General features: G+C 40.2%; 2 protein-coding genes across 4 annotated transcripts in view; one reads left to right on the top strand and one right to left on the bottom strand.

The window, feature by feature from the left end:
* Positions 1-1,954: 1,954 nt before the first annotated feature.
* On the bottom strand, positions 1,955-7,501 carry larp6a (La ribonucleoprotein 6, translational regulator a). The gene is made up of 3 exons (XM_004067449.4): positions 6,324-7,501; positions 4,948-5,146; positions 1,955-3,816 (listed from the first exon to the last, which is right to left on the bottom strand). The coding sequence occupies exons 1-3, from the start codon at positions 7,073-7,075 to the stop codon at positions 2,719-2,721; spliced, it is 2,049 nt and encodes a 682-aa protein (XP_004067497.1). The 5' UTR covers positions 7,076-7,501; the 3' UTR covers positions 1,955-2,718.
* The window catches only part of lrrc49 (leucine rich repeat containing 49), an 80,198-nt gene continuing 60,591 nt past the window's right edge, over positions 7,488-27,094 (top strand). Inside the window, exons 1-10 of one of the 3 annotated variants that reach the window (XM_078944647.1) lie at positions 7,488-7,623; positions 14,495-14,560; positions 15,167-15,224; positions 15,307-15,519; positions 15,655-15,736; positions 16,059-16,262; positions 16,496-16,562; positions 19,069-19,212; positions 24,437-24,498; positions 26,120-26,267. In XM_078944647.1, coding sequence (XP_078800773.1) covers positions 15,191-15,224; positions 15,307-15,519; positions 15,655-15,736; positions 16,059-16,262; positions 16,496-16,562; positions 19,069-19,212; positions 24,437-24,498; positions 26,120-26,267 — 954 coding nt within the window. In that variant the 5' untranslated portion in view covers positions 7,488-7,623; positions 14,495-14,560; positions 15,167-15,190. Of the gene's footprint in view, positions 7,624-12,864; positions 12,918-13,674; positions 14,404-14,494; positions 14,561-15,166; positions 15,225-15,306; positions 15,520-15,654; positions 15,737-16,058; positions 16,263-16,495; positions 16,563-19,068; positions 19,213-24,436; positions 24,499-26,119; positions 26,268-27,094 lie in introns of those variants that run through there. The other 2 variants (XM_078944648.1, XM_078944646.1) reach the window with 2 other exon arrangements.

Below are 27,094 nucleotides of genomic sequence, written 5' to 3'. Positions count from 1 at the left end.
TGATTCCCCCCCTCTGATAGTCAGGAGAATACTCTAATTTCATATGTTGCAAAATGTTTTTTGTGTGTAACCCTTCTGCTATCCTAGGCACGTTAACATTGGGAGATGGGTCATCTAGACCCACTAGACAGTGCTCTGAACCTTTTTTCTTCAATGATTTGTGATCTTCACTGGTGTCCATGGATTACATTAAATCTTTCCACCTTTATCCACCTTTGTCATGGTAGGGAGAACACGTCAATGTAAGGGTGGGGTCATCTAAGATAGAACAAGGGTTAAATCGTGCACAAAAAGACTCCTCCCTGATGGATGGTCACAGCGACTGAATGACTTTAGTCCGTTATTGTGCACACTTACGGGAGATTTTTCAGACTGCAAATTGGCATAACACTGATGAACAATAACAGCCTGTGTCCATGTCAGATGAGCACAGTAATGTATGTTGTGATGCTTTTAAAGCCATGTAAAATAATAGGCTGCAGTCATTACAGTAAACAGTGCTTTGTTCACACTGTGGTGGCTGAGCACCCTCCACAGAATCGCTTACGCTTTCTTTAATAGACGTACTCTAATTGCTACATCTCGAAAATTATCCTAGAAAATAACCAAAAGGAAACGGCTAACCTAAATTATTTTATTCAGATTTATGTACTCTGTGCAATTACAAGTAATGGCTATAATATTTGGATCTGCAATCATCTCTTTATGATAGAACTATTATCTGTAACCATGAAACTACCTTTAAATAGTAATTATATAGAATTTCACAAAAATAATGGCCTTATTTTGTGATCCTGTTCCAAACCAGTCCTTATTCCTGCCATTATTCTTAGACTGATGCTCTCACGATTTCCTCATTCTGAATTGCTAATCATGCAAAAGAGAACAAAAGTTTATTCATCTCCCTCTTGCGCACTCCCACTTAGTCCTGTCACGTCTTTGGATTTTGGAGCACAGGCTCTGACCCTCAGCATCCAGCCGAGCCGCACAGATCGAGTCCTCCCATTGTGTTCACTCCTACAGGAACGGATTTGTCCAACAAGCTGTGGATGAACACAAAGCTGCCACCGCATGAATTTCAAAGTCTCATAGCCCCCACTGTGTACACACACTCACATTTGCGTGGTTGCTAAGGAGAACTTGGTTCCACCTGAGGACACTGTGCAAATTGTAGTGCCTATAAACAGTGCTTACCATCCTTGAACCTTTGGAGCAAAATACTGTTTCACAATGAAGCAATAATTCTCACCAATTAAAAGGCCAATCAATGCTAAAGTGAAAACAAAGCTTTAAATGGAGGACAAACAAAACTTTGGAACATTGCGTTTATATTAAATAAAAGAAAAATCAGCGCTTCAGGAGAGTTTGAACCTTGATGACATCTCCACACATGTGAATGAAAACATACCAGAGCCTTTGAGCCCCTACTAATCAGATCATGCTATGGGAAGGCCTGCAGCAGACCCAGACTGTGGGAAAAACAAAGTCCTGCGCAGACAGAAAAAAAAAAAATGGTTCTTTACAGCAAGATGGCAGTTCAATCCCCGGGCAGCTCTTGAAAATAATAACAGTAAAATACAGCTATCTGAAGTGCAACATCACTGAAAGGCATTGAGAAAGCAATTCAGAGTGGCTACGAATCAGGATGGGCAAACATCGTCCCTGTATTTCACACAGAAAGCTGGAAAAAGATTGACTCCTGGATGCTTTAAAAGCAAGAAGTGGGAAAATATTTCCCTCTGAACAAAATGAACTACAGAACAATTTTGACAAAGTATACCCTCTAGGTTTTTCCAACACCTATAAACTGATTTTCAAATATCGTGTGCCAAGTCAGTCTTGAAAATCCGGGATCTCTTTAACCATCTTGGCACAATAACGATATCCAGCTTAATCCTGCTGCTTAAGACATTTGAGACAAAAACACGTAGTAAAGACAGAAATCAAACTGACGGCAATTTCAGTGATTTATTTGTACAATAGGAGTTTCAATGTACAAATGCCCCAGCTCAGATGTAAAGGCAATAAACACATGTGCATCGATTCTGCCAGACCTCAACTTTCCTCAAACCTCAATGTGAGCATGTCAAAGCAAAAACGAAAAGAAAACACAGCTTAAAAAATATAAATAAAGCAGCTACCTGCCTGTAGCAAGTGCCAAAGCATACAGAAAATGAACTTAGAATAAAAAAACGCAACAAAAATTCAACCTTTATGGCAAAAATGGCTTCAATTCAAAATATCCTAGAGTGAAATTCACATTAGACTAACACACGAGAAGGCATATGGTGATATCTCTATCAAACCCATGTGCCTGTGCCACTTGCACATTTAAAATCCAGACAATGTTGCAGGGGGAGGGGGTTTGCACATCAAATGGGACGCTCAAACCAAAGTGGACGAGGTGGAATTCTGTCAGGCTCACCCGAACCAGCACACAGCCCGAGGAAATGGAGGCAGCACGGTCCGTTTCCGTGGCGCCCTCTCTCAAACGTCCGTTTACATTCACTCTGATTTCCATTGGTAAATCCCTCATGTTACCATGGCAACGCAAAATGCCGTATAAAAATATAACAAATACTGAAAACTAACGCACTTGACAAAAATATATCTACACAGTCTCAAATGTTCGAGGGAGGGGGCGGGGCAAACATGGCCAAGTTTCTGATGGATCTGGAAGGGGCAGGAAATGCATAAGGATGTGCCTCGTATCAAGTATCAAGTCTGAGTGGCGGCAGACTTTCCTCTCTCAGCAACAGTGATGCTGTGAAAGCCGCGGGTGCCGTCGGGACCCCTCGGCAGCCTCATTACTCCGGGTGGCAGGCCGTCTGCGTTTTGGATCTTTCTCCCCAGCATCGGGCTGCCGACTGGACTGCTCTCCTGAGACGCCACCTGCTTGCGCCGTTGAACCCACGGACTCCCTGAAGGGGTGAGGCTGCTGTCTGAGGAGTAGTCTGCCCAGCGGCGCCCCGCCTCGGGGCTCAGCCTCCCCTCACTGGCGAGGGGAGACTTGTGCGAGTGGGGGGATTTGCGCTGAGGACACGGGCTGGCACGAGGACTCGACCAGGGGCTGTTGCGTGGAGACATACCAGGACTTAGGTGATTGTTCTGGAAGTTGATGCCAGCTGTGGTGGGGCTGAGCTTGTTGCAGGAAAGGGATTTTCTAGCCAGCCTGGGCGATGTGGGGGTGCTCTCCGTTTCTGAAGAGCTGCAGGCGGAGTCGTCTCCGTGATACTGGAGCTCTCTGACTCTGCTGTTCAGAGAGCGACTCTTGCGCATCCCTCCCTCCTCGCGGGGCCGTTCTTTGGGCACCTTCTTTTTAGGCGGCTTGGTTCCAATCAGAACCACTTTTAACCCCAGGGAGCTGTTTCCTCCATCTTCACTTCCTACTGCATCGTTGGCTTTTACGGCGGCTTCCACCTCCTCAAACTCCACAATGGCGCACTCGTCAGCGCCTAACTGAGGGTAGCGCCCGCTCAGCCTCTTCAGGTCAGCCGGCAGGTCTTTCCCAGGCTTCAGGACTCTCACAGAAGAGATGGCGCCAAAAGTTCCAAATTCTTTGAGCAGCAGCTTCATCAGCTGCTCCTGCTGAGTGGCTCCTCCTTCTCCGCTCCCATTCTCTTTAGTTAGAACGGCCAAATCAGGCCACTTCTGCAGATCGCTCAGCAGCAGCATGCGGCTGGGCAGCGACTCGCTGGCGAAGACTGGCACCGCGGACTTGCGCCGCACTTTGCGACCCTCTTCGTTCAGCTCAAGCATCTTTGAGTGCTTCAGAGCATAAGCGGTTGTTCTCCAGTCACGAGTCAGGTGTTTCACCTGCAACAAGACAACACTTCTGTCACTATGGCAACACAAAACCTTTTGATAGGGGTATTGCACAGCCATTAGGCTAAAACGGATCCCACCTCAAACATGAATACAACCATTCAAGACTATTGCTTGCCTTTTAAAGTGCATTTATGAAGCTTAAACTTTGTTGCGTGCGGTTCAATAGAGCCAAAAACCCTGTTGTATTTGCTTATCAGCCTGTTTGGACAGATTTGTTATTGTGGCATAAATAAATTCGACTAAATGAGCCAAGAGCTCTGCATGCATGAGCCTAAAGTGTCACCTGCTGTTGTGAAATAAAGTGAGAACATTATTGAGCACAGTCATCCTGACACCAGACTTCCAAAAAAATGCTACTCTCATCTCACGAGCTTCACTCCAACCTCCTGCAGAATTAGGTTCTACACAGGTCCTCCACTCCACCACTAAGGACGGTTTCTACGGTTTCCCACCATCCCCTTTGTTTGCTCCCCATCCCACTACCTTACAGCCTCTCAAAATCCCCACATAACATTACTGATGCAACAAAAGTCAGAGCAATCCAGCTGTACAGTTTTGATTCAGATGCCAGCTCGAATGAGGAAATTGAAGATTTAAATGGATCTATTCGTCTGTAAGTGGATACGTCAGAGTGTAACGGAGCAGGGAGCTCATGGCCTGTCAATTGTAGTTTGTACTCAACTACAAGCCTTTTCAAACTGCATTTTTTGATTTGCTCCAGATTCACGATTTTTATAGAAATGCTCAGAAAAGCCATTTTGAGCTTAATTTCTTTATACATGTCCTACATAATGAGAAAAACGCCCACGAACATGTTTAAAAACACCAAAAACCTTTTTTATTGAAGTGGGTCTTTAAAAAAATGAATTTCCCAAACGGCCTTTATTTGTATATTTGAACATTTCAACTGGACTCCCAATTATCAGCCAAGAAATATGACAGGGATTCAAAAGTTTTAAATGGAGCTTCAGTGTTCAGCATGTGGTATGTACACACTATATTTTATCTCATTATCTCCAAGGCTCTGTGTGCAATTAGTCCAGGCAAGTCAGCTATTTCAGTGATTTCCTGCAGAGTCTTTGTGCTTTCTACCATGTTATCATTTGCGGCCATGGTTACCTTTTTGAACGATGTGAGGAGCTTGACGCTGACAAACCCGAGTTTGTTGCGTCGGACGTGTTTAAGCAGGAAGGCATCATGCTCCAGGTTCTCATCCGACAGATAGTACTCGATCTGAGCCACCAGCTTCTGGATGAGCTCTGGATCCGGGGGCTGCCAGCTCTCCTCCTCCAACTCCCCTCCGCTGGTTCCCGCTCCACTGTGTGTGGGAAGACAACATGGTTAGCTGAGACTTTTTCACGGAGAAAAAAAAAAGCTGTGTTTAGAAGTGAAAAATGTTGCAAATTCAGTACATAAAAGGAGAGGTTTTCTATGTTGCATCATATCTGCTTGCTTCAGAGTCTGGTCTGGAGCTTAATTCACTCTGGGGCACTCTCACATTAGATTTACCCGTGAATCCCCGGGGTTCAAAGCCAGAACAACCTGACTCAGCTGACCAAAACATAATCCTGCACGCATGAGGGCCGGAGCTGGAAGACATCAGGCTAAGAAGCATCGCTGAACACAGGAGCCAAGGCCTGATTGAAATTTTCAGGATGACTCATCACCTCCACCCTCCCCTATCCTCGGACAACAGCAGCTCTCCACGCCGCTGACCGCACATTTACGCGCGCTCCACCCGAAACCCCACAGATGTTAGCGGACGCGCGCGTGTAATTGTGGCGCAAACCGAACAGGGGTTAAAGGGCCAGTCAACATGAAGAGCTGTGACTCCAAAGGAATGTTACAGGAATGTTCAGGTGACAGTTCACAAACTTTTAAGAGGGTGTGGAAAAAAAACGTGCCACCAACGCATTTCGTGGCACGGAGGTGTGACCAAAGAAACTATAGTACGAGGAGGGATTTATTTGGCCCCTGTGGCCCTGACTCACCGTTTGCGCACTCAGTCCGTGCAGAGACCTGCCAGAGGCTGGAGGATAAAAATAGCAGGCCATGACGCAGGGGAATTAGATTAGAGAGAAGGTGGCGTCCTTAGAGCAGCTCAGGTGTCTGGTTGTACGGCTCTCACAGGTGCTTTTAACAGCCAAAACATCCTTCCACGCAACCCTTGGCAGCCAAGAAGCTGCTGTCATCCTAAAGCAAAGCATGGTGGTGTTTTTTTTAAATCATTATACTACACCTGCCGGAGTGTTTAGTCTCTCTTTCATTAACTGACGATCACCTCACAAATATCAACTCTAAACCTAATCTGATCATGTTTAGCAGCAGGGAATAGATTCACAATAAACGCATGTATACCACCGACAACTTTTACAAACAAATGTGTTCAGATTTCCACGCAGAAGAAGGTTGTTCCTGCGTGTTTACGCGCATTCCTTCATCCAGTCGCGCCTCTGACTCGAGCAAACGGATGAGGAGGCAGCGAACTCCCCTACCTGGACTTGTCGTGTCTTCCGTATTCGTCCTCGCTGCAGCTGGCTCCGAGGAAGTCCAGGTTGTTGGAGGACACCTCCTCCGGCTCCTCGTCTTCCGCCGCCTGGATGGCCACCGTGATCGTCACCGTCCCCATCTCCTGCGAGTGTTGGTCCACGGTGATGACCTCATCGACGCCCTGCTCCGAATCCGAGGCGCACTCCGCTGGGCTCAGCCCGGGCATCTCCACGGACCCACTCATCATGGTCCTGGCGCGAGTCAAGGTGGTTCCACCTGGCCCCTTCCAGTCCTCGGCGTCAGCAGCAGCGCCTCCCTGGAAGCTCCTAATCGGTCTGGAGCTGAAGTCACGGGCAGGATACGGGGTGCTCACAGCCGCTCGACGCGTCTTCGGGCACCAGCGATGGCGTAGAAAAATCCAGGGGGCTCCCAGGATGCGCTCCACGGCTCGCCAGAGACCCCCGATCCAATTCCGACCCGGCGGAGGGCCCTGAGGAGCAGCGGGGCTTGTAGCAGCCAGCGAGACGCAGCCTGCAGCCGGAGTCACCGAGGGGCTACAGCCTCCGTGTGCGTGCACCGCCGCTGCTACTTCCTCATATGTAAGAGGCTTTCTGCTTTTGAAACGAGCTCTGGGATTGGACCGCGGCAGCGTCTCCTCGCAATCATTCCCAACCCACCAGCAGAAGCTAACACAAAGCCAAGAAGGGGGCAAGAGGAAGAAGAGGCAGCGCATGAAGGCGTTCACCAAAGCCTGCATTTTTTTTCTTTGTCTTCTTCAGGTTTTCGACTTTCACTCCCGATGCGTTTCCGTAAAGACCCGAACGCAACATTTGCTCGTGTCTAAGTAGGGAAGCAAACGCACGTGTTTTCCCTAATTGGGAAATTGCTTTCCTGTGGGTGATCCCTTCACACGCGCCGTTAATTGGATAAAGGGTTTCCAGTTTCTGATGGCACGCTAAAAAAATAATTTTTTTACTTTTATATAATTGATTTTAGACATTTAAAAAGTTGACAAGACTCCATTTTAGTCTAAAAGTTTGATTTGATGCCAATAAAGTTAGTTTCAACCCAATTATTGTATGTTTTAAAAAATACTTTTTCAACTCGGCGATGGCCAAGATTCTAAAATTTCCGAGGGACAGTGAACCTCTCAAACCTTAACCTCGCCAGGAGTGATTCAGATTCAGCAGCGCACGTTTGTTTTTACTTTAATGTATCTGTTTTTTGAGTGTCAAATTATTCTTGCCAAGTGACGGTCCACAGAATATCTTGACTCCTCCCCGCTGGCAAGAGAACTCGCAGCTGGTGAGCAGTCTGACTCATTTTCTGCACCACATGCCATGCAACATGGGGACAGAAGACAGGGGAGTAAAGGAGTTACTGCCCGCAGCAGATTCTCTGATGATTATTATATTTTCTTTTTTGCTCACTTAGCCTCTGAGAGAAAGTCTACAAATTCATTCAAAAAGCTTTCTAGCACAAAACTGAATCATCCTACTTTGATTAATTAATATGCAAATTTTAAGAGGTTTTCCAAACCAACAAAATTACCATACAAACAACTGGGAAACTGCAAAAAGAGGTAGCCTAAAATGTATTAGAAGAACATTATTCATAAGAATAAAAAAAACAAACTAAAAAGTATTAAAATTAGGCTATCGGTTCACTCAGTAAGTAACTCAACAAAAAACATATAAGAAATCTAGAGAAAAGGAGTTCAAAGTTTTAAATAGGAGTGAAAAGCTATAGAATTACTTCAAATTGAATGTTATGCAGCCCAATTATTATATTTTTTTACTAGTTCTTGGCAAATGGTTGATATTTTTTGAGTTTTTATGTTCTAAATTGCACAATAACCGTTGTAATACACGGAAATGACTCATTTTAGAACAAAATTAGACAACAATCTCAGTAAAACTTTGTCCATCTCAATAAATCCTTAGAAAATCTAAAACTTTATTCTCAGAGAACATAAATCTAAGTTTTGGTTTCCAAAATAATGACAATGAATGCCATCTAACATGTCAGCATTTATTGAACTTTAACATAACATCTTTAAAATTGAACCAGGTTTTTGGAGTTTTAAATCATGTTTTCATATTGTCAAGACTATGGCGCGAAAAGATTTAGACTCATTTTAATAATTATTATTATTATTTATTTCTAAAGCCCTTATTGAAACAAAAATTCACAATTGTCAGTTTTGGAAAAAAAACCTTTTGTAGGAAACGGGAAAGATAAGCTAAAACAACTTAAAAGCAGGTCAAATATATTGAAATATCTAAAAAGACGGTTTAAAACGTTATACTATATAACTACGAAATAGTTTGCAATGTACAAAGAGGAACTGAGGTGGTTTTGTCACCATGGCACCATTCGTACTCCTTTTCTAATAATCTTGAGCGCTTCCTCTTTCCTTGGTTGCTGTAGTGTTGGCTCTTCATCTGTCCACAGCCATACCTTTAAGTGTCATCTCCTGAGTGTGAAGTTCAGGACAGCCTAAAAGCCAAAAAGTGGGAACATGTAGAGGACAGGCTGTTCTCCATGCCATATCTGCAACAGATTCGATTTTCATGGCCTCTATGGGAGACTAGAACATCTGTTACACTTCTGTTTTAGTCTGGTTTTTGCTCATGCATGTGGGTTTTTTCTTTTCTTTTTAATTTTCACCTATCTTTTTCAATTTTACTATAATTACAATCTCCTCCAGTTTTCACTTTCCAAATCTCTAGAGAAGGGAACTCTAAATCAGACCTCTTATTTGTTCCTCATTCTCATCTTTTTCATTTCTTGTGCTCCCTCTGAGATAGCCTATTTAATGGACGGTCTGTGGGGCTTTACTGGGCTTTTTTCCTGGCTGTGGCTGGAATTAAAAACTCTGCTCTGACAGTGTTTGGCATTTTCCAACAGGAAATACAGTTTTGCCCCTCTTTAATAAGATGAAAAGGGTGTTTTTAAACAGAAATGTTATGTTTTCCTCTGAATTATAAAATTATGTAAATCAACAACATTTGAACACTTTTTAGACTCGAAGTGTTTTCTAAAAGCACATTTTCCAAAACCAATTTATTTGATTTCTTAAATTAACGAACTGTTAGATAATCTACTGTAATGTACGCTATGAGTCCTTGTCAAACGCCTTGTGGCTGTACTTGCATCCTTTTTATTCAATTTAAAATAAAATAAAATGCTTGCATTAAACACATCAAACACCAAATTATAAAAAATTAATTAAAAACTGTTTTATTTTTTTACTTTTCTGTTATGTAAATCATGTGAGAGAATTATAAGCATCTTTGCTATGGAGAAATCTGGACCTTTTCCTCTGTTTAAAGAGTACAGAAAATGTGGGAGACTGAAATAAGTCTAGTATAAATAAATCAATTGAATCCATTCAGACAAATAAACTTGACTTTTTCAATTTGCATGTACTTTGATAAAGTAAACATATTTGCTGCATATCACATGCAGTTACTTGGCTGATTGATTACATTTCTAAGGACCTTCCTTTTGAATAAATATTAACTGTACACTTTGGGCAATGGGAACAGTGCAAACATACAATAAATCAACTTTGTTTTGCTTTATTTGATTAGGATTTCCCACAGTGATCCCTCAGCCATGTGACTTTAACAGCTGTTGAAGAGCGAATCCTCTTTGGGGCATTGGAAATCAAAAATGTCCATTTGAATTTGTACAATTAAAGTTTATTTATGTTTATAGAAATATTTGAAGACATAAAAGGAGAGATTTTGAAAGCCCTCTCTTTGCCTTTTTTTCACCAAGTATCACTTTTAATCCACAGTTTCTGACCAATTGTCTCATTTAGCTTGGCGAGGACTCAATGCTTTGCACCAAATTATAACCACAATAAATCTGAAACATATTAGCTTCAGGTTACTGCTTTTGTTTCCTTTTTTGAATCTTCTGCAAACTTTTGTTAGTACTATATAAAAATAGATAGCACTATTCAACCCAAAAGACAAATTAATTACTTTCCAAACTTTTAAAGTCTTATGGGTAAATAAAAAAATAAAATAAAAAATGACACAGAGTGTAGAGTCAGTCTCTATGTTTTTTACTTTTTACTTCACTCTTAAAATACTTGGGTTATTTCTTTTACCCAATTTTTGGGATATACTGTAGTTACTTTTTAGAGCAATACAAATTTTTTTGGTTATCGTGGTTTAATTTTAACCAAATTTTTATTTAGTTAAAATTAGTAAGACCCTTTAGTAGTAATTAGTAAGACCCTTTTTAACCTTGGATTTGGATTAAAAACAACCCAACCTGGGTTATTTTGACGAATGGAGTTTTTAGTGTGAATTGGAAACATTCATTTAGTTGGACACTGACTCCAAACATAATATGTAAACATAATTTGGTGTTTTTAAATTTTTTAGACAAAAATCCCTACAACATGATCGTTTGGACTGATGTTTTCACACCAACAATAGCAAACACAATTCCAGAGACCAGGAGAATTCACTCCACATGGTGAAGATTTTGTTGGACAAAAGTTTCCCAAATTTTGTCCAACAAAAGTTCCTTTTAAACCATATTGGAGCAGAACTTGTGATAGTTAATAAGTTAATAAAAAGTTAATAAACAAAGTGGCAGAGGGAAGGCTAAACGAGACCCGAATAAATTGTGATAAAACAACAGTGGTTCTGAAGATAATAAGAGAAACCCCCAGAGGCGCCTCTGTTCTCCTTTCATTCTCTTCCAGGTGAGAAAAATGCTTCTGTCATCCTTTAAATGGACCTTATAGACGAACTGAGCTTTCCCTGTAACTTTCTTGTTAAATTGGCTGATTTTTCACTTAGTCTACTAACTTGACTCCTTTGAGAAAAAAATGTGTTTGTCTGTTTAATAAACCACTTTATTCTGACCTATGAGTCATTCAGACATTCTAACAGTCTCTAAAGTTAGATAACAAAACTAATAGTGTCTTTAAATAACCAAAAACTTCCAAATAACCTAATAGAAAAAGCATCAATTTCTTACAACAAATCAAATATTTTCATTTCCTTTCATTTTTGTGTGCAAGTGAGATTAAATAGTTTTTCCGCACTGCCTTTATTGCTTTTCTGTGTGCTTTTTGTTAAAAACTTTCTCTTCAGTCTGCCATTCATTTACAAATGAAACTGAATAAGTGACAGACAGAAGAAGAAGTGGCAGGAGGTAAAACACATGTTTGTGAGCAGAAAAAATGTTTCATTCTTCTTGGTGCTCTTTCAATGTCTGAGCAAATTATAGTTTAGTGTTAAGTGACTGAAACTATGTAATGACAAAATGTTTGTTTGATAATGATCTTGTTCAAGGACTGGAAGAGAGTGGGGAATAAAAAAAAACATAAAAGAAGAAAAAAAAAGTCAAAAATCTGTACCTTGCAGAGATTAAATTTGACTTACAAGCATATCCTGTCAGTCAAACAGCTGAAGATCACCTCCCATCATGTGTGTCAGCTCGTGCTTCATGAATAGACGGTGACAGGCAGTGTGTGGGCTGTCCCTTTGATGGAGCGCACTTGTCTTTTCCCAACAACCGCTTATTACTGCCAGATTAAATAGACTGGAAATGCACAGTGGAATTCATTTGGTGCTCATAGGTGCTGCAGCAGCTTTAGAGCAAAGAGCTCTGAAAGTGCAGATAAGGATCACCTCTTAAATATTAATGCCAAGACAAAAAACTCAGAAGCATTAGAGATTACCGTTTAGGTGGTAGAAACGACCTGTAATGCTTTAAATGAATCCATAAAGGATTTTTAACAAGTGATGTCCACCAATTTTAACACATCAAAATGACTTTTTTTTTTCTAGATGTATTTCATTTCAAGTTGCAAACATTACATAAATGGCTTCACTTATTAATATGGGCATTTATAATAAAAAATGAATACATAAATTGAGTTCACAATTGAAAATGTTGCTAAATGTGTTTAAAATAATCAGGCTAATTAATAGAGCATCTTTTTTAATTAAATTAATTTAAAACACATGAATCACTGGCAAAAGCCACTAATGGAACAAAGCTTTTAGATGGAGCTTTGCTTTCTTATTGTGCGAAAATGTCTTTTTACTTTTTCTTCTTCTTCTTCTTGAGATAACAATGACAGGGTGCAATATCACCACCTACTGTGTTGGAGTGTGAGTCTGCTAAAATGTCCATTTGCAGAATAACTTTTCCAACAGCCCTATATGTATCCCTTGTGCTATCCTAGGCACGTTAACATTGGGAGATGGGTCATCTAGACCCACTAGACAGTGCGCTGAACCTTTTTTTCTTCAATGATTTGCAATCTTCACTTTTGTCCATGGATTACATGAAATCTTTCCACCTTTATCCACCTTTGTCATGGTAGGGAGAACACGTCAATGTAAGGGTGGGGTCATCTAAGATAGCACAACAGTTAAATGTGTGTTTAAACTCACATAGTGCTAAATTTTAGATGTCACTCTCACCACTCCCTTAATTGGAACCAGGTGTGGGAGCAGGTGAGGTCAATATGCAATCAGGCAGGTTCCACTGCTACAAAAGGCAGTGGTGGTTTGTGTGGGAAATGAACTCTTAGCACACCAGCTACATGATGACAGCTGGTGAGGTGATGGCTTGACACTAGCAACTCTCTGGAGAGATTTGTTGTACATATTAAAAGCGTTTTTACCATTTTTTTCTTTTCCATAACAAGAAACTGGCAAATTTTGTAAATGAATAGGCCTTTTGGATGACAAGGTCTACTAATTTTCTCTGACTTTATGGTTTAACGTTGAGTGATGGTTTCCTCATTTATGCCTATCTTGTTTATCTTAACATCAAATACTTGGGAAATTGTCAATATACCAACCATTGACTGGAAGCCATTGGACAGCAGATGTCATGTACTTTTTTAGTACCACAAAAGTGAGAGCGCGATGTAAATGGGTGTCGTCTTTTGGGAAACGTGATTGTCAAACTGTACTCTTGACCCTCGGACTATTTCTCAGTAAAATGCCCAATGCAAACAAGACTGATGGTGCTTAGCAAACATGGTTGGCCTAAATATTAACCTGTGGGTCCCTGCTGACCCCGTTTCTGCTTGCGTCACTGAATTTCAAAACTTGTCTGAAATAGGTTTATAGGTTTAAAAAATAAATAAAAAGAAACTGAAGTTATGAGTAAAAACCAAATCAGTTAAATAGTTTATCTAGTTATTAAAGAGTTCATCTCTTGAAGTAGTTTCAGAGGCAAGAGAGTTGGTTTGGGCTGTAGGTGGGCCAACTCATAGTGAGAAAGTGTTCAAGATGACCCCTATTGGTTGGAAGTTTAATGGGCTAACAAAGTGGATTTGGGTGATTGTAAATTCTTTTCTCCTTTGCTGGGGAAAGGGGTGTCCATTGTTGGTATTATTTGCTCCTCAGAGTAAAACCAGTTTGGGTTTCAAGAGACTGTTGGAGAGGGATAGAAGATCTAAGGGAAGTTTTTTATTTTATCTTTTTCATTTTATTTTATAAAAAAAAAACAAAAAAATAAAATAGCCTATTTAAGAATATAAAAAAAATAGCCTATTTTAAACATTCTTTACAAACATTTTCTTTGAAAAATTTTGTTTTTCATAGTCTTCAAATATGTTTTGTCCTTCAGGTGAAGATGTATTGTGACACTTGAATGCTTTGTTACTCACTACTTTGCTGGATTTTGCTGGGAAAAGTAAAACTACTTGTACTACGACACAGTACAACAAAAGCAACAAAAGTGTAAAGTAGTACACACACAATGTCTTGTTTCTCTACGGAGGGATGTCTGTGTAACACGGGGAAGTCGCCGTAACCAACATAGTGGTTGCTATGGTAACACAGTTTACGCAGCTCTTCGACAAATGTTTGTAACGTTTGGAACATGATAAATATTGGTTTTTGGTGTTGAGAAATGTGATTCTGTCGCCTTAAATTTAGTTTTTTTTTTTAAATAAGGAAATAACTTAAAGGAAAACAGATTTTTTTTTACTTTGACAAACTTTGGCTAATGGAGTCAGATAAGACCGCGTGTGTTTCTGATAAAGTCGCCGACAGTTTGTGTGATGCATCGGGCTTTCTCACTCTCGCGGTAATTAAAAAATAAAATCTAAAGTCTATAACTACAATGGTCTTTAAAAGCAAATCTGCCTGCTGTCATTTTCTTCTTTCATTTTTATTAGGTCAACAGGTGCAGGTTGCACGTCACAACTGTCAAGTCACGCGCACCAGAACCAGCAAAGACGGTGGTGAGTGATGATAAAGCAAACAAAGAGTGCACGTACAAAACTTAAAAACACAAACAAAAGATGTTAAAAAAGGAAAAAGAGCTTTGTCATTCCTGAAATTCTTTTTTTCAGGGGACCACCATTATGTTACTATCAGAGAATAAATAAAACAAAACAAAACACAATAATAAACGCATAATGTTGTCTGGGTGTTTTGGTGCACTAAAGGCACCTATTAGTAATAAAACAATGACAGACTCAAGCCTTCTTTGATAAACTCTTATTTATTTTATTAGTTTAATGTAAAGCACCAGCTGTCAATCAAAGACATCTGTAAACACAGATAAAGACATAAATCTGAATACTTAATGCTCTAAAAGAAATGTCCAAAATACCATGGTTGGTTTTAGATTGAAAATATGATATAACCAAAATCTTCTCCTTAAAATCCAAGTTTGTAGAATGAACTTGAATACACCAGAAATTGGTGGAAATTTCCAAAAATGCTCATAGTTTCTACATAATTTGATACTTTTTACAAATACAGAAATCTCAAGAATTCTGCAGACGCTTGATTCACAGTTTACAAGCTTGTTGATTTCTGAGTTTGTTTTCCTGTTTTTACAGACCGAGATCTTTCACAAAACAAACATGAACATCAAGCAAAAGAACAATTCTACACCAAGTAGGTCAATTTTTCCTCACAGCTTTTCATCACACTTCAAATATGAGTTTCACGGTTTATGGATGACTTTCCTGCTGTACAGCTTTGTCTGCAGGAAGCCGGTTGCAGACATGGAGCCGGAGCAGAGCTGCCAATGAGGACAGAGCAGATTTGTCTGAGCAGAGTGCAGCACTGTTGGCAGGTGCTGGCCTGGTTCCACACGCAGTAAATACAGCTAGAAGGAAATCAAGGAGACCGACCTGCAGTGAAGGGGCCACTTGCTGCCAGCTTGTTGTAGAAAATCACAAGCAATCTGGTAAATGTCTAAATATTTGTATTCCAATATTACACAAAATAATCTTGAGTACATGCTTGTGTGTATGTCTGTCTGTCTGTCCCTCTGTCCTTCTGTCCCTCTGTCCCTCATTTATTTTATTATTATTTATTTCAGGAAGTAATTACAACACTGTAGCTGGTTTCTCTTTCACCCAGTTGCCTGCTGTTACAAGCTGTCACCAACTTGACTTAGAAAGGTATTTTATGCTTTATTAGTAATTCCTCAACTGGTAAGGATTGTATTTGTTAATTTACTGATCACTTGTTTTAGCTAAGTGCAACATATCTGCAAAATTGAAGCATCAAGAATTTGGAAAATGTTTAAGTTGGCCACCAGATGGCAGCAAAGTCAACGTAAATGCCTAGTCTTCTCTTTTGTAAACAGTTGTTATGACCATGAAACAGCAGTTTGAAGCATACTCAGCGCAAATCTATATTCTATCATTAACTTATAATTAAAAGAAATCAGAAGATGGGAAAGAAATGTAAAGTTTTATTTTGCTCACCTTCTCTCTATAGGCGCTTTCTGAAGATATTCCCTCAACTGGATGACATGAACGAAGTCCAGTTTCTCAACCTCCAGTGTAACCTGATCTCAAGGATCCAGCCTCTGTCACATCTACAGCATCTCGTTTTTTTGAACCTCTATGACAATTACATCTCTGATATGTCTGGCATTGAAGTTCTTCAATCTCTTAGAGTCCTCTTGCTGGGGAGGAACAGGTTTGTTAAAAGTCCCAAATGAAAAAAGCATTAGTCTTTACATGTAATATTAAGTTCAAGTCTGTCATATATGGTGCAGGAACTGATCAAGAGCTTTATAATAACTCTCAATACATTAGTCTTATTAGTCTTAACCTTTTTTTTTTTTTTTTGCAAAAACACAATCCAAATTGACAACATACTTGGTTGTGGTTTATAAATGCACTACATTTCATGATATTTTTTATTTTCAGAATCAAGAAAATTTGCTGCCTGGAAAACCTGTCCAGACTAAACGTCCTGGATTTGCACGACAATCAGGTATCTAAGTGTTTCTAGACCCGCAGCATGCATTAAGCTGTGCCAATCAACACGTAAAAGCAGTGTTTTCCTACCCTGGTCCTCGAGTACGCAGCCCATCAGTGCTGTAAAGACCCGACATTGACTCAGTTATTTGAATCAGAAGAGGGGGAAAAAGTATGCAGGACTGGGGTATTTCGGAGTCCTACTCCCACTGGCACCAGTAGTTTGTGCTCTCCCTTCCTGCCCAAGCGTCATTTGAAATGTAGCTTTATAGACACGGACATGACTGCAGGACACGAGGCATCACAGATCATGCTTAAACTGAACCCATTTTCTTAGCTCACTGGTCTACAAAGGAATAGAAATCTAAGATGTATTTTACTGTGGATATATCAAAAAGGAGTCAAAATTACGTGGGGATTCTCTTAAACTGCAGCACTTCTTTATTTTTCACAGGCTCTTGTCTTGGCTTTACTCCCACGATCATTTCTCCAGTGACCCAAGCTTAATTTATCAAATGGGCTCAACTGTTGCTGCACTTTCAGCTCTGGCTTCAAGCAGTCTCCGATTATTGTTCTTTTTAGTCATTTATGTTTAAATCTACTGTTGGAGCCCGCTCAGCCTCCCCGCTGAAGCTTGACTCTTTTTATAGTAAAACTTTTTAAAGCTCAAATGATGCCTGATGAGAATTTCTTCAGGCTCCTGGAAGCAGGCGAGAGAACAGGCTCCCCTCGGTCAAATTGGTGTTTTGCCAGCATGCCGCCCACTCTGGTCCTTGGAGAGCTCCTCCATAGCTCTGCTCAGACTTCCTCTCTTTCTGGTGTTGGCTGCTCTTTATGCGACCACTTTCTAATTGTGATGAAAGTCATTTCCCCCCCCATCATAAACGGTGCCTTCATTGTGTATTTCTAGAGCTTGTAAAATGGTGCTGTTGTTGGTATAACTTTGGATTTTATCATTGAAAAGACTCCTACTGTTCTGGATCTGTTTGAAATGATCCCTTCGTCGTCAGTCTTGCTTAACTTCAGACATAAATTGTGGAGCAGATGATAAAATCCATTGTTCTCAGCAAACCAGGTGTCCCTTCACACAGCAGCTTGACCTTCAAACCTCGTTTTGTGTGGTTGCAAAGCAACTGAATAATAATTTATGTAATTTGATGTATTTCAAGCATTAATTGTAGTCAGTACAAAAAAAATCACACAGATTTATCAAACTCATTACAGAAATGAAGTGCATAGATAAAAAAAGAAAAGTGCGAGCAAAAGATAAGTTAATTTCGCTCACTTGTTGCTCTAATGCCATTTAAAGACCAAAAACTTTATAACCAACAACTAGATTCCCAGTGATGCCTGAGGAGTTATGATGTGAGGAGTTTAAATTTGTAGCTAGTGCTAAAGGATAAATGTATATTTTTGTTTTCCCAAATAAAATTCAAGATGATTGCCTCTTCCTGAGGTCAAAGGTCAAAACTCTGGCTGTGGTTGTAAACTTAAGCTGGGAGCATGTGTGTGAATTTTCCTAAAGATCACTCGAACAAAAGCTTACTTATCCCCCCCCCCCCAATATTGTGGGAAACAGTGAAAATCACCAAACTGTATCATTATTATTTTGGAAGTGACTTTCACGATTCCCCAAAATTAATTTTCACCGGGTCCTATGTTTGAAATGTTAAAGTTTTCAGGCAGCAGGGAGGAAATTATTGCCCAATGGTGCAGTAAGAATAGCAAAAACAATCTGGCCCTTAGGACTTCTGCCCTATATAAGAAATAGTGGGTTTATACATTTCTTATTTTCAACAGAACTGTTTTTTTCCTATCACTCATTTGACTGTTGAAAATTACAGATGGTAGTCTTGACAAGCTTCAATATTTGCAGGTTATAAGATTATCAAAAACGTAAGCTTTTAACTTATGAACGATGCTTTGACGATGTTAGTTTTATTAAAATTCCGGTCATGCTAGTAATCTAGTTATAGTCCTCAATTGTTGTGTCCAGGGGTAGAATAGGACCAGAAAAACTTCAACAAAATAAGATTTTGGTCCAAAGTGCATGAACTATCATGCTCCAAAACATACATTGATCGTTTCAGTGATATTCTGCACCAGCCTTAGAACACGTTTGCTCTATAGAGCTAAAAAGGCTGTTTTAAGTGTCATTGTAGAATCACTAAGACTTTTATTCTATGACATAACCCTTAAACTCTTGTTGCCCCCTTATGCCTCCCATGCGAAGTGTTCCTCTCTCTGTTGCAGCTACCAGCGATTCTTCTGAAATATGTAAAATGTCACCGCCACTCCCAAATAATACCTCCCAGACACACAGGTGGAATAAACAGGATAAGATTTCACCGCTGCCGTTCCCCTGGCTACATTTTTGTTATGTTCACACTCAAATGGGAGTCATGGCTTGATGGACAGCAAATGACTGAAAAATGTTATTTGAGATGATTGCAGAGGTACAGAGCATCATCATCATCTTTTATTTACGGTATGTGACTTTTTTTCTACATGCTTTCAATCAGATCTGCAGAATAGAAAAGATCTCTCACCTGAATGAGCTACAGGTACTGAACCTCTCAGGAAACTGCATCTCAAGGTTGGAAAATCTCCAGGGCCTCAACTCTCTGACTGAACTTAACCTCAGGCGCAACTGCATCTCTGCTGTGGTGAGAAACCTTTATTCTTTAGAGAGAACTACAAGTCTGTAACCTCTTCACAAAATCCACTTTTCAAGAAGGCTACCAAGCTTTTTTTTCGTGCTTCTTGCTGTATAAAGAAGGCACTATTGATCCAATCCATGTTTTTTTTGCATAATTGGATAAAATATCTAATTAATAGGAGAGAAATCTTGGTTGTTTTGAAGATTGGTTAAATTGGATTCTCTTCAACTTTCATGCATTTTTCAATATAAAAGCCCTTTGCCTAAAGTTAATTGAATAAGAAATTTATGCTAGACATGACATTACTGAGTTTTTTTTAAATCATAGTAAATTTGTTAGGATAGGGGTATGAGGGGCTGTAAACTAGTTGGAGAACAAGTAAACAGAGCCTTCAGCAATGGGAAGGGGGGTGGGGTTGCTTGACGCTAACAGACCCGCCCACAACTCTGAGGCACATTTCTAATGAACTTTTGCTGCTCTGCAAAAAACTATGTCCTATAATGACACAAGATTTAGGCTTAAACTGCCATAATCAAAATGTGCTTTTACAATAGATCAAAGATGAATGGAGGGGAACTTTAAATGCAAAAAACAGGCTCCAATATTTATTACCACTTTAGATTTCAAGTTCAAACTACACTCCACAAGGTATTTACAGCTCTCCTGCTGCCAAAAATAATGTTCAGTTTTAAGAGTTTTCTTTTTTTGTGACACTCCTTCTGGACCTGGGTTCTGTTGTTTTTTTTGTTTTTTTTTTCTGTGATCAGATCAAATGATGCAATTATATTGTCACAAAGGAAGGAATTCAAAAACACAGAAGGAATTGTTTTTCCGAAAGCTTGTGGTGAAATGTATCTTGTCTGTGTTGCGCTTGGAGACACGACATTTTCCTCCTAACCTCCGGCTCCGTCTCAGCCATCACAGGGGGGGGGGGGGGGGGGACGTATTCCTTAACAAGCACATTCCATTCTCTAAAGTCTTGATTTATTCAAATGAGCGTGGTGTGCTAAAACAACATTTCGTTTGTATGCTAATCCCTCCAATCATTCATCTGGGTCTTTGGGCTGAAAATAAAAATGCAGACCTACTGAAAGCTGTAGCCATCTCTGTCTGTCTCCTGCCTGCAAGCTTTGAGCTCCTAATTATTAGATATAAAGTTCTATTTGATAATCAGCAGAGGGGAAAACGCAACCCACCAGCAGTCTGTCTTGTCTCTGTCATTAACAGTCTTTGCTGCCAAGTGTTTTCTGAGACGCAGAGTAAATAACCACATCCAGGTGTTCCAGCCTTTGCTTTTTGTAACGCGGAAGGCAGATAAAACAGGATGTTTGGAAGCAGCAGAAAGTCTGCCGTCCAGATCAAACTGGAGTCGTAATGATTTGAATTTGGGATCATTCATGCAGTCAATGCAACAAAAAAGCTGGTTTTGTTAGTTATACTTAAAATTGCATAAGAAGAGATTTACAGCTTTGTAAAAAACAAACAAACCTGAAAGCCAGTGTTTTTGCTTTTTTTTTTTTTTAAGCATAAAAACACATATTTAGAAAACAAATTCATAAGAGATGTACGGAAAAGGATTAGGGCCATGGAGAAGGGAAAAAAAGGCATGAAAAATTCTGACTTTAATCTCAGAATTCTGAGATTCATTCATCTTCTAAACCCAATTTTTCCCTTTCGGGGTCAGGGGGGCTGTCGGAGCCTATCCCGGCCACAGGTGGGTGAAGGCAGACAGGGCTACAATCACACACCAATTCACAGAGGGTTAATTTAGAAGAACCAATTAACCTATAAAGCACGAGTTTGCTGTTTAGCTATTGCTATCATGATTTTGGACAAGAGGAGAAAACCCACATATGCAAACTCCCCACAGAAAGGTCCCCCATTGGTGTTCTGTTTCCGGTCCCCCAACTGGGACTTGAACCGGGGACCTTCTTGCTGTGAGGCAAGAGCGCTAACAACTGTGTGCATGGTGCTTTGAAACAAATGAGCTGTATTCATTTGGAAAAAAAGCTCTTCTGCACTGTGAATTCCTTTTTGGTAAAATTAACAGTGTAATTTTCTAAAAGTGCGGAGCCAGTTTAGCTCGTGCTGGTTTGTGGCGCCTTCCGTCCGTGAAACCAGGGTTCGCATCCGGGCTGCTCCCTATTCCCTTCTCTGCCTCTGTGCCGGTCCCAAGCCCGGATAAATTGAGAGGGTTGCGTCAGGAAGGGCATCCGGCAAGAAATATTGCCAAGTTAACCATGCGACTCATCCTCGAAAGGGATACACATATTATACATTACATCCATATTAGTCAGAAGTTGTAATCAGTAGTATTTATAGAGATTAAGAAATTCAAGGCATGTCAAAGACTTAAAAAAGTGATCCAACATAACAGGAATAATTTCAATTTTATTTATATAACCCAATATTACAACAATAGTCAATTTCCAGTCTGGATGTAACGTATGAGATGTAAGACCAGAAAAACTGATCTGCAGTTTCAGCACACAACAGCAGAGCCAGTTGTTTTCTTTCTGTTCTCACACTTGAAGAGAACTACCAAAAAAAAAAAAACAACACCCCAGACGCACAGAAAACTCATCATCGTCCACGTGTTTCCGTGCGTGCTGGAACAGCTTCCATGCGCTTTTGTCTTGTGCGTTGTTACATGCAACACAGATCGTTTCTCTGCACTCGTGGAGTAATGCCTCTGCCATCGCTTAGATTAAGTGTGAAAAATCGAGACACGCAAGCTGTCAGGGAGAGAGAGGAGTGGAGCCTGGATGAGGAGGTGAAGGCGCGGACACACGAGTGAATGCTGAACCACAGGAATGTACACACATACACGCGCACACTGCAGCACAGATGTGTGCAGCCTCATATATCCTCTCAGCTGATTGGTTCTGATTGATCAGGTTGCCTGACAGAGGAGCCACATTGGTGGGCAATTGTTATGCAGCTCATCGGTTCAGTGGTGACATCATTCTGTCTGAGACGGGGATGCTATATTTAGTCTGTGGAAGTGTGCAGTGGTTGGTGCTTCACTAGTATCCATTCAGGGCTGGAAGTGGAAGGCAGTCAGTGCTGGCTTACAGTAAAAGTATGACTTGCAGGTTAAAGCAACATTGCTTTTGTAGTGTTTTCAAGTAGAAAGCCACTTAGAACAATTTCAATTTTTTTTATAATTGAACATTTAAGTATTATTGCTAATCTCTTATTTAAATTTTATACTGAATTCTGCTTAATATGCATTATTTTAGTTAAAGTAACGGAAAATTCATCCTTGGTTTAATAAAAAAAAAATGCTCAAAGTGGATTTTATTTATGCTCATGTTTTCCAGACGATTAAATCAAAATTTTATGCTCCACTTGCATGCAATGTAAAATTGAAAGTTTTGTCAAATGGCTCACTGACTATAGGGATTATAACCCAGGAACAGACCAACTGAACCCTCTGATCTGCAGCTTTCATCAACGTACTGTTATTATGCAGATTATGTATATGGACTATTGACTGCAAAAGAAAACTGGACTGAGTGACCCCTCCGCCCTGGTGTTCCAAACAGGAAGTACCCGCTGTTCCCAAAAAGGCCCAAATCCCATAGACTTGCACTGAGAAATAAACAGCTAATATTGTCATACCTTTTTTTTTTAACATGTTCTCAATAATCCCCCTTTATTTCTTCTTTTTTTTTCTGTAGTGCAAGTTATTCGTTATAAACTGACCAACCTGATGCCTCAAAGGTGTGTGGAGACCGTCCAACGATCAAAACGATTGCCACATTCTCCAAAGCCCACTATTAAAGTGGTAGGTGTGTGGACTTCCAATGAGGTCACTCCTGGTTGGCGAGAGTGGTTAGCATTAAAAACGCATACTTGGACTTGGATCAAGCACTGCTTAGTGATGTTATCTGGCTCCAACATGGTGGCGTCCGTGTATCAAAATTATAGCAACTGAGTTGACTTCATTTCATTGGAGCCAAAAGCTTTCCATGGGTGATGTCACACTCACTTGGTCCAGTTCTCTTGTACAGTTAATAATACGGATCTATATCATCCCTGCCTCCAGGATCTTAATAACTTCTCTAAATGGCATGTGGACCTTACCCGTTATTGGTGTATAAGCTATAGACTGCTCCTGTTTGTGTGTTACACCTGAGCAAACATACCTGAAGCTTAGACGTTTTGTGATTAGAACTGATCAAACACATACTGTAGCATCATGCAGGGACTTTAGTTTAAGGGGTAGAAAATTCATGTGTAAATAGCTCTCCCAATTGAATTTAAATGGCATAATTCCCTTTTCTTTGTGTGTTTTGGATTTTAATTCTTGTATCCAACTGCTGCGGCCAAATTGGTGGCACAAAACTTTTATGGTACCGTATATTTTTTAATTCATGAAATCCCAGTAGATTTTCAAAGTTCAGTGACTCAGCTTCATTGTTGCATGCTCTGCAGAGGAGCTAAAAAGTCAGGCTGGTTTAAACAGTCAGTGGTAACAAAGATGAAGGAGGATGTGAGGCGTTGGCTGCTGCTTTCTGGGGTGTGGGTGCTGACACAGCTCATTCAGAATGCTACTGGGAATGTCCTCTCTGCTTCCAGCGTGTGCAGCACTTGCTGTGCACACAAGCCAGATTTTGATGCAACTGAACATAAGATACCCCCACGCTGAAATGTGATTAGTCGTCGTGGCGATGACATTGCCTTTGTCCCTGCTCGTTCAGCTGACCAGCTGCTGCTCTTCACCCCACCCTTTACTAAAGTCCACATTGATTTTTGAAAGAAAAAAATGGCCAGCCTGTTGGTCAAATTAGCACCCATCCAGTCAGTTTTAAGAGGACCCCCCCCCCCCCCCCCAGCTGCTGTTCTGGTATGAGGAAGTGCAGTAGTGTGGCAGCCCGCTGCTTGTGATGCTCATAGTCTGTTTTCGTTAGCATATCAAGTTAGCATCCTGCAGCAGAAGATCACTGCATTAGCGCAGCACACTTTCCTCTCTTCAAGCCCTCTCATATTCTCTCTCTGCACTGCCCCTCCTCCCCATGTGCAGACGGGGCAGCATGCTTTATGCGAGTGTGTGCATGCGCAGAGAGGATGGAGATGCTGAATGCAGGAGCAGAGAGCTGCAAGGTGACTGAGGGAATGGAGAAGGATACAGAGCTGTGACGATGCAGTGCCCCTTGCCAGAGCATCTCCCCGTCTCTGCGTCCATCCATCTGTCTGTTTTGCCTCTGCCCTTTTCTCTTTGTAGACTGAGCTGGACTGCCTGCCCTGCTTGCAGCGTCTCTTTCTCAGCTGCAACAACATCATCAGGTAAGATTGCTTAACTCCCTCCTTCCCACAGGGCAGGGACGGTAATGGTGGCCGGACAGTGCCACACTCCCAGCTCTACCTCTGCAGCTTCTGGCATAACAGGCAAAGACGGCAAACTCTCATGTCTACACACATTGGGCAACTTGGGCAGCAAAAAAAGACAATTTTTAAGACGTTGACATGGATCTATCTAAAATAATTAATAGCAGCATTTTGAGAAGAGGAATTAAAAAAAACAACATAAGCCTTTGAAAAAAATATACTTATTAGCATCGCACACATGCTTTAGTTTAAATATCCCCCTTATGTTAATACTTTTTACTGAATTGGTTTAGTTTTTGTATCTCTGTTTTGACTAAACATATTTATTACCATGGAATAAACCTTTTGTAAGGGAGCCAATGTGGGACAATCTTCTTTTCTATGATCACCTCGTTTGTGACAGATTTGATCTGACATTTTGTGCCAGCTTTGCCACTGAAATGTCTATTTAATTCAGGATCTGAGGCAACAACACAGGTTCAAAACCCTTTAGGGCAACATAATCTGTCTGACTTCACTTCTTCTAAACTTTATAGAGTTAAAACTATCATTAATTTGTTATTTCCTCAATGAAACACAATGTATATATATATATAGATTCAAATAGATTCATTGTGTTGATGTTGTTTTATATAATATATATATATATATATATATATATATATATATATATATATATATATATATATATATATATATAATATATATAAAACAACATCAACACAATGAATCTATTTTACTTGTATTTGTTTTAAGTTTTTAAGTTCTTAGAAATATTTCAAATGTCATTCTGATTATTTCAGCAGTGATCTTGTTGCTAGGTAGATTTGCAGAAAAGCACCTTCATCTGTTTGGTGTGACCAGCAATCTTCTATCCTAAATGTCATATTCGATATTAGTTTTCCATGTCATTTATAAAACATTTCTAATAAAAACGTCCTTAAATAAAGGTGGACACCTTTTTATACAGGAACAAAGCAGAACTGTGAGTGAGTTGCCTCTTATTTGACCTTTACCGTCTGGTAAGCAATGTTCTTGTTCTAGTGCAGCTCCTTTCATCATGGGATTTGTTTTTTTGAGAAAACATTAGGAATGCAACCAGCTTCAGTTGAACTCAAGTTCTGTATTTACTGCAAGAAGACAAACAAACAAAAAAAATCTCACTTATCCCAGAAGAAAAGGAACAAAGACCAGAGAGGGAGAGAAGCGGTGTAGCGAATATCAGGGGGAATAACTGAGCGTTCCACAGTTTGGGAGCAGAGTAACAGAGCTCTGGCATCTATAGAGCTGAGATGTACAAAGAGAATGTAGAGATGAAGGGCAGAAGAGGATCATGGAGGACAGTTTTTTTCTCCATCTTTACTGCTGGCTGTACCTGCTCTAGTTTATCATTTAACTCACTGCAGCATCAAAACAAATGTCGGACATTAACTCACAGTCAAGACAAATTCTTAAAGGAAAATTCTTCATTAATGTTACTTTCAAAAATTAGCTTTTTGCCCATACATTAATGTCAACACGGTACTTTTAACTGAGTCAAACTTTTCCTAAAATGCCCAAAACTCTGCTTTTGTTCCAGATTTGATCAGCTAGCCTGCCTTGGAAGGTCTCACTCCCTTTCTGAGCTCACCCTGGATGGGAATCCTGTAGCCCTGGAGACATGGTACAAGCAGGCTGTCCTGCGCTGTGTGCTTCATCTGAGACAGCTGGACATGAAGCGCGTCACAGTAAGACAAATCTAAATGTGACTACAAGAGATAGCGGACTAATTCATCCAGCAGGGATAATCATGATTGAAGTCTAATCTAAAACAAGCAGTCTTTTTTTGTAGATTAGACTAGCACATTCTGCACTTCCCATCAGCAACAACAAAACGTGCGTATCCTCTTACCATGGACAACTCTCAAACAGTATTTACTCTCATACACAACGTCCCTGCAAGTCTGCTGTGTGCCAGCAATGCACCACAGTAAAATATCGGTATGCTTTCAGAAGCCGGCAAGCAAGAAGCGCCCAGGTCTGAGCTTGTACTCAGGAGGAATCCACGAGCACCACACACCTTGCCCTCAAAACATAACTGAAAAAAAAAAAGAAACACTGAACCCTGAAACACACGCAAAAAACTCATTCTACCACTATATCAACTATTTTTATGTTTTTACTTGACATTTAGGGGGACTGTGTTCAGGATTCAGGATTACTTGGGTCTTTAAATCCTTTTTCAGTCAAATTTAGTCTGGCTTTGCAGAAATAACGCTGTTGCTTTAGGGTGTTCATTTTGCCCGTTAGCCATGATCTAAATGACCTTTTCTCTTACTTGTTAGAAATAACTCACATTTTTCTACGGTATTAAAATCTCAGATGACGTATTGACTTTTAGTCTCAGTGCTGAGAATGACATTCCAAATACTTTACACACTGAAATAAATCCTGTTTTAAGGCTTCCTATATTGCATCGCCTCACATAAAGACAGAGAATTAAAGTGAAAATGCGGTAAATTCTTAAAACAGGCAGCTACTGTTTTGAAAAGAATCTGTTTTAAATCAGCCTTCA

This window comes from Oryzias latipes, chromosome 3 (genome assembly GCF_053564925.1).
Source record: "Oryzias latipes strain Hd-rR chromosome 3, Olatipes_Hd-rR_3.1".
Taxonomy (NCBI): domain Eukaryota; kingdom Metazoa; phylum Chordata; class Actinopteri; order Beloniformes; family Adrianichthyidae; genus Oryzias; species Oryzias latipes.
This window is presented reverse-complemented; position numbering and strand designations above follow the sequence as displayed.